The 7,907-nt window shown below is 34.5% G+C and overlaps 2 protein-coding genes across 6 annotated transcripts in view; both read right to left on the bottom strand.

The window, feature by feature from the left end:
- The window catches only part of LOC111494870 (ribulose bisphosphate carboxylase large chain-like), a 1,418-nt gene extending 758 nt beyond the window's left edge, over positions 1-660 (bottom strand). The window contains exon 1 of the mRNA XM_023144859.1: positions 30-660. Within this exon, the coding sequence (XP_023000627.1) occupies positions 30-660 (631 nt within the window). The remainder of the gene's footprint in view (positions 1-29) is intronic.
- A 1,724-nt stretch (positions 661-2,384) lies between these two features.
- LOC111494426 (SNF1-related protein kinase catalytic subunit alpha KIN10) overlaps positions 2,385-7,907 on the bottom strand; it is an 8,188-nt gene continuing 2,665 nt past the window's right edge. For 4 of the 5 annotated variants that reach the window (XM_023144373.1, XM_023144371.1, XM_023144370.1 and 1 more), the window contains 9 exons: positions 7,377-7,561; positions 7,097-7,279; positions 6,872-7,003; positions 6,319-6,504; positions 4,455-4,544; positions 4,279-4,362; positions 3,770-3,910; positions 3,277-3,519; positions 2,399-3,038 (listed from right to left, as the gene is read on the bottom strand). In XM_023144373.1, coding sequence (XP_023000141.1) covers positions 2,925-3,038; positions 3,277-3,519; positions 3,770-3,910; positions 4,279-4,362; positions 4,455-4,544; positions 6,319-6,504; positions 6,872-7,003; positions 7,097-7,279; positions 7,377-7,561 — 1,358 coding nt within the window. In that variant the 3' untranslated portion in view covers positions 2,399-2,924. Of the gene's footprint in view, positions 3,039-3,276; positions 3,520-3,769; positions 3,911-4,278; positions 4,363-4,454; positions 4,545-6,318; positions 6,505-6,871; positions 7,004-7,096; positions 7,280-7,376; positions 7,562-7,907 lie in introns of all 5 variants that reach the window. The other variant, XR_002720185.1, reaches the window with a different exon arrangement.

Genomic DNA, 7,907 nt, shown 5'->3' with positions numbered 1-7,907 from the left:
AGAACTTTCCGTAGAACTTTCGATAGAACTTTCCGTAGAACTTTCCGTAGAACTTTCCGTAGAACTCTCCGTTCTAGTTAAATCACTTCCATCCGTGCTAGTTCTTATACTGGAACTCTCACTTTCACTACTATTTCCACCTTCACCACAAATGTAACTATAAACGTAACTGTCACTGTAATTGTGACTACCACTTAAAAAGTAACTATCAATACAGATTTGAGACCGAAGATAACTGTCAATGCAACTATTAATGTGATTATTCCAACTATCATAGTCGGAATCATCACTCTTAGATACATTATTTTTATAAGTAGAGTTCCAAAAACTATAAAAAAAACTTTCTAGTTCACTTACAAAAGAAGGATCATTGTCAATCTCAAAAATTTGATTTTCACTATCCAAATATATGGAATAACTGCTGCTATTACTATCCCTAACTAAAAAAGTGTCATCAGATACGAAATTCCGAATGCCGACTAAATCATCAACAGTACTGTAACTAGAATTGTCACTATGACTAGGAATGTTTTTATTCATATTATTGATAATTGATCCTTCACTTTCAATAGGACCAAGACTATTGATTGATTTACTTAGCCTAGACCTGTATTCTAACTCCCCGTTAGACAACCTCGAATTTAACCATCTTTTTTCCATAGAGCTTTCTTGCCCCTATTTCCATCAAAATACAATAGATGAATAGTCATTCGATAAAAAATAAATCATTTGAATATCTCATTTCCTATCAGGAATAGGATCTAAATCCAATCACTCGGATTATTAACTACTAACGAGTGGGTCTTAAAAAAAAAGGGTTCCGTTATATATAATATAGTGAAGTTATACTTAGGGTTCTCGCAAAAGAGAATTTTGTTTTCAATTAAATCAATTAAATTATTAATTGATTTAATTGAAAAATAGCGGTTTCTCACCTGTTATATCAAATTCACATAAAAAAAAATCGTTGTTCTCCCTATGAATATGAAGAACTTTTTTCGTAAAATCTCGTTTACTAAAAAATTTGTATTCCAAGACAGAACAAAAAGGACAATATACAGGATGGGTAGAAGAAGTTGTGATACTTGGCTCGATCCATGATCTGAAACGACGCTACGGGATATAATATATTAAACGACTACACCAATTCTAAGGATCCATAGGCTTAATTGCGGATCCGGCACAACAAAAAAAATGTTTACGTTGTTTCGTCTTAGAGTGACATTTGACACATGGTATTGTTTGGTTGATCAATTTCCTTATTTGAGCAACTCAGTTACAAATTTGGCCTAATCCAACTCTTATATTATGCTTCTCTATATTTTTTTCAGCAAAATCATCAAGTTCCTCCATGAAGATGGTACCACCTTGCTCAGAAAAATGCTCTAGTTTTGGTTATCAGTTGCCTTTCTCCGAATAGCACATCTAAATCCAAACATTGCTGTTTAGATGTCTACTCGCTATGGCATAGCATGGGCAGGACACACACATCAAAGCAGAGAGAGGTGAGTATTGATTTTGAACGAGGGTGATATATATTTATTTCCCTGAACTTGAGAGCCAATTCTTGAAAAAATAATTGACCAACTAATAACCTAACTCAACCTTTATATTGAGTTTTTCAGGATTATGAGTTTTTTTTAACTCTCCTAAACTATGGTCTTCTTTAGATCAATAAGGAAGTACGCGGGGTAGGGACAGACTTCCCATCCCCGTTCCCTTTTTCATTCCCCATCCCTGCAAAATTTTCGAAACAGGAAGAAAAGAAGAAGAATCAAAACCCTATTTATTTACCGAGAGAATCTCAAGGAAAACATGAAGGATCTAGTTTCTCCTAAGTAATTTTTTTTATCATGTTTTCATTTTTTTTAAAAGGTTTTTCCAAAAAAAAAAAAGAAAAAGAAAAAAAGAAAAAAACAAGTAAAATAAAAGAAAACTTTTCTAATGTATAATTTTTAAACGTAATGTTCACCGACAAAAATATAAATATAACATAATTAAAAAAAAAACCAAAATTTTATATCACAAACACAGATTTCCACTCAAAGTTCATTGTTTTGACCCCTAATTTCACAAACTTAGCCAAAATAAAGTATTATATGCTGAAATAAAATGATTACCCATTTGTAGAAAGTCATGAAAATGCAATCTCATCACAAAAAGGGACGAGGGGAATTGAGCGAGAACAAGAACAAGGAATGCACAATCAATTACTATATTTGAATCTAGAAACATCGCCTCTCTTTCTTCATCACCCCTATTTTTCTGAGTTTTCATTCTATCTCCACAATCCTCTATTTTAGGCAAAGTTCGGTATTTGACGAAGATCGTTCGATCAATAGCACTTGGGAGTAAGAACCTTTGCACGTCGCAACCAATTAATATGAGACTAATATTCTACCCAAAATACGATATGTGATATGTTATTGCATCTTACTCAGACAATCGTTCTAAATGCAATCAATGCATGGGTCTTTCCTCAAAATTCAACAGAGGATTTTTGTAATTTCAACAGTCACAAGATGGAGTGAACTACCCAGTTAAGAGTTTTGGTGAGACGTACCAAAGACGAAAGGATTTCGGGAACCTCGACGAAGAGAACACCGACAGCTGAAAGCAACTGCAGTGAAAGAGATATGAAACAAGAGAATGTCTTTAAATTACAGCAGTACATAAGAAAGTTGAATAGATTTTTTTTTTTTTTTTTGGAATGAAGAAGGGGAAGGTAACGGGCATCACCAATCAATATTGGACGCCCAGATCTGACAACTTCTACTACCGAAAATCAGATTTACACAAGACTGAGCTACTATCCATCTAAACTGGGAGGGTAAGAACTAAGATTCTGTAAGATGATAAATAAGTTATGCATGTGAAATCTTGGTTCACAAGCTCACCGTCCCATGAGTTAAAATTATGTGTTTTTAGAGCACTCGGAGCTGTGCAAGGAACGCAGCACAAAGATCCAGGAAAAGGAACTGGGGGCCTTGAACCCTCTGTAGATCAAGCAAATACTTCTCTTCCCGCGTTTTGTAGAGCTGACAATAAAATCCAACCAAAAATGAGTGAGCATAAAGCTTGAGATTATTATCGAGAAAGCGACATAATCTTCCCTGAACATCATCTTCTATATTAAACATGAAACTCGCAACAACTCTTATGAAACAACTCGAGAACAAATCAAGCTTAGGCAATATGTTAGTCAAAGGTCTTAGTCACAACCAACGAGATAAAATGATGAAGTTCTTTCAAATGCCACAATAGAATGAAAAATACCTGAACTTCAAACTTGATAACATTAGGCAATTTAACGACGCCATCGTTTTCAATGATGGTAGACTCGTCCCCGAAGTAATGATTACTATGCACAGGGCTGTTGATCATGCCTTCATGATGGCCTGGAATTCCAGGTAGCCACCTACATTTCATATTGTAGTGCCCAATTTTCTTCCAAGCCACATTGAGCTCACGTAGAGCTTTAAGAACCTCGGTCATAATTTCACGTGGATGAGCGCGAGACTGCCAAAAAATAGGAGCAAAGAGTACAATCATAATCCATTTATTAGGCATCATGAATTACTAGGTTATATAGAAAATTAACACCAGAAATAAAAAATAAATAAGCGTGTACACCTGCATGTACATATATAACTTATACGCACCCATCAGAAGAAAATTTAAGCATTGAATCTAGATCCATCGTCCAATAAAAAAAAAAAAATACATCATTAGAAGTTCTGCTTGACACGGATTGAAACAAGGGACCAACCTGTAGTCCCAGAGCCCACTTTCTCTCAACAGGAAACTGTGATCTTAATCCCATTCCTTGGTAATCCATATATCCAGGATGACGGTGCCCTACAACAGGACTTGTAGGTTCACCAGGGTGCATACGGTTGAATCCTGTTTCCTATCAGACAATGAAAGAAAAACAATATATGTTGGACTGCACAGTACTAACAAAATAAGAATAAAGATGAAAGAAAATTTTCAACTGGAAACAAGACAATTCAACCCCCAAAAAATACAGGAGAAATACATCACAAGATTTTATTAATTTTTTTTGGTGGGAAATGAGAAAAAAAAAATCACAAAAATGAGCCAAAAAAATTCCCAAACTTTTTTTTTTTCTTTTATTTTTGACACTCAACATAGGAATCTTCAGCAAGATGCATTCTGGAGGACAGGTGGAAAGGACTTTCTAATAGTGTAAGAAAGAAACACGTGAAAAGCTTTATCAGACAGAAGTCCAGAACAAGAATAAAAAAACAAGAATACCATAGTCTCCTGAAACTCAGCTCCAAGATAACCACTAGAAACACGGAAGCGGTTGTCCAGCAACAAATAATAAGCAACTGTAGCCTGAAATTATTATCAATAAAATGATTATTGGTAACAAATAGCAAGGAAAATTTTCAATTTCTTTCAGAAAATAAGTGGAAGTAATTATGCACCTCATTTTGAATTCGGTTACGAAGAGACTCCACCAGCTGATTCCTGTCAAATCCCATCTTTACAACCTCCTGAAGAATGTCTTCATCAATCTGAAAAAATAAATATATAACTAATCAAGGAAAAAGTTTAATTGGCGGGACAACATAACTAACAATTAAGAATCTCTATTGCAAAACCTATGAAGAAGGATAGGTACCGAGTAAGTTGGGTAATTATCTGGTTGACTACTCTTTGTTATAATCTAAAAGACATCCTAATGACGCAATGCAATGGCCACCTAATAGCTGCCTAGTAAAGCTAACAGTTAATTTTTTTAAAAAACTAAATAAAACATGAGAGAAGAAAAAAATACTGTTCCTATTTTCTTATTAAGAACTGTTTTAAAGAAGTGTCCTACCAATTTCTACATAATAAAACTTCTTTAAAATTTTGAATAATGCAAACTGCAACCCTGCTGCACACTTTCCTTCATAAATTACAACAAGAATAGTGACGCTTGCCAGTCGCAAATTGACCCTAAAGATTTATATCACCACCATGTGTTTAACACACAGCCTTGCATCAAAGGTTACAAGTACACGCCCACAGCTCCGTGAAAGCATTTGGAAAGGAAAGCACCCTATGAAGATAAAGTTCTTTATAAGAGAACAAAGTCACACTTGCATAAACACATTCGACAGCTTGCAATGAAGATCCCCTTGGCTTATTATCCCTTCACTGCTTGTCAATTTGCAAAATCCTTTTGGAAAGCTGTGATTTCCTTCTTTGGATGGTATACAGTCAATCCTAGAAATATTCAAGTTATGCTAGCCGTCACCCTATCAGAGGCTATCATTTGAAAGAGAAAAAAAAGCTCCATTATCAGGGCATTCTTATGGTCAACGTGGATGGAGAGAAACAAACGCATCTTCAATGATACAGGGAAGCCTTCTGATAGCTTTATGGATCCACTTGCTTGGCTCTCAGCTGGTGTAAAAACACTCTACTTTCAAAACTACAGTTTATCTTCCTTAATGACATACTGGAGGTGTTTCTGTAAGACTCTTTTGGCTTGCCATTATCTTCCCTCTCTTAATAATATGAAATAATAGCATGTTTCCCATATAAAAAAAATGTAAACTAGTTTCAACCTGACTTCCAAAGAAACCCTAATTAAAAAATAGTGATAAACAGACTTTTCAAGAACAAAAACATATTTAGCTATCCAATGTATTTAGCTAAACACCCTAAATCCAATATATTTTATTGATTCATCACAATTATAAGTGAAAACTGCAATGCAGAAGAAGAAGAAAAATTTATGGTCTAACTACTGGAGCAGAAAGGTAAAATACAATGGAATACATTCAGACCTACAAATCCTAATCTAATATATCATGATTTAGAAAAGACATACAGAACCTTAAACAGTTCTTATTCCCTTCCTACAATCCGAAGTAGTGAATTCAGTGATTTTCCTTATGCAAGTTCTACAAATGTTCTCATAGGGCAGTCAATTTCAAAAGAAAATAAACTCTCGAGAGTCGGCTAATTCACCAGGAATCTTGGCATAGTTAAAAATTAACGAACTCTGCCAGTAACATCGTAAAAACAGAGTATTATAACAAAAAGTAAAACTAAGCATTTTTTTTAAAGCACAAGGAAAACTAAAGTGCAAGAATCCTTTCAATCTTAAGCACAACGTGCAAATTAATGCAAATGTTTTTTGGGTGCCCAATAAAAAAACTGCAAATAAATCTTTTTATATGATAAAATATAGTACTACGAATATAAGATAATGAAAATTCAAGAAATTAAAGGCTTCTCAAGATATTGCTTAAAGAAGATTTTTTGGGGATATTTCTTAAATTTTTTTTACCAAACCTTTTTGGCTTGTTGCATTGTATCGGGTGGAGGCACAGCTAAATAGCGTGGAAGATGAGCCTGAAACCACGGGTGCTGTCGGATCTCAGGGATGGTGATGCGCTTCATTGGGTCAACAACCAGCATACTAGGAATCAGTTCTCTAGCACCTGACGATAAATGACTTGGAAGAGTATAGATCCCACCCTAAAAGACAGCAAAATTTCAGTTAAGATTTGGAGTTTTCATCATTCTCCAGACAGTTTGAATTAACTGCCAGATGTATTATATTATATTAAATTAAATAGGTAAAACAGAGACAACTTGGCCACAATAAGGGAGAGTCCAAGTACATGGAATTGACATCTAAAATAAATCAATATTTCTCCAATGCCCCATACTAATAAATTATAGAAGGCAGTTATTTTCCTCGAGAATCTGAAAATAACCGACCATATCTGCAAATACTAACATTAAGAGGAAAAAAATTCCAAGCTGAAGCTCAAGGATCGCCAAGATACTATATTCCAACAATAACAAAAATTAAGCTAAATGGAAATAAATTTAGAAATACCTTTATTTTCTTAAAAAGGTTGGGAATGTTTTCATCGTCAAAAGGAAGAGTGCCGCATAGAAGCGCATACAAAATAACACCACAACTCCATACATCTACTTCAGGTCCAGCATATAATTTTCCGGAGATTACCTAAATATAAAATTAAAAAGTTGTGGCTGTTAAATTGAAACCCAACAAAACGGAATCAGTTCCTCGGGAGTTACTACCCTGCAATAAACCTACCTCTGGAGCAGCATAATTGGGACTCCCACAACTTGTCTTCAGAAAGTGACCATCACGCATTATATTGCTCAAACCAAAATCAGCAATCTTCACATTACATTTGGAGTCCAAAAGCAAATTCTCAGGCTTAAGATCTCTGTGCACCACCATATTCCGGTGGCAGTACTCCACACCAGAAATTATCTGTTCCATGAAAGTTGATAGCCCACATCATAACTCAGATATAAGTATCACGAATTGCAAGTTGCAACCAATGTTTAGAATTACAATTGCAACTTACCTGTTGGAAAAAAATACGGGCTTCATCTTCCTGCAACCTTCCCTTTTCTACAATATAATCAAAGAGCTCTCCAGATTTTACGTACTCCATCACAACATAAATGTCTGTCGGGGTCTCTATAACTTCATAGAGCCGTATAATGTGAGGATGCATGAACAATCTCAATATTTTAATCTCTCTCCTTACTGCATAAAATTCATAGCAAGAAGAAGGCATAAGCCTCAAATTCAAAAGCAACTATATAAAAAATACGATACATTCATGATGTAACACAATGTGAAAGAAAAACTAAATTTCAAAATCCAGATAGCGAAAAAAAAAAGCATAAGTCTCAAACCAAACCAACTTCATAAAAAGATGATACAATCATGATCTAACAAGCGAACAATCTAAACAAATTAAGAATTCTAAGTAGGAAGAGCTTAGGAAATTTGAACTTAACCTTTTTTTTTTTTTTATAATGAATAAGCGAACTTCCATTCAAGAAAAATGAAAGAATACACGGGCATACAAAAAAAAAAAAAAAAAAAA

This window comes from Cucurbita maxima, unplaced genomic scaffold (genome assembly GCF_002738345.1).
Source record: "Cucurbita maxima cultivar Rimu unplaced genomic scaffold, Cmax_1.0 Cma_Scf00020, whole genome shotgun sequence".
In the NCBI taxonomy this organism is placed as follows: domain Eukaryota; kingdom Viridiplantae; phylum Streptophyta; class Magnoliopsida; order Cucurbitales; family Cucurbitaceae; genus Cucurbita; species Cucurbita maxima.
The sequence above is the reverse complement of the archived record's forward strand: the minus strand, read 5'-3'. Positions and strand labels throughout refer to the sequence as shown.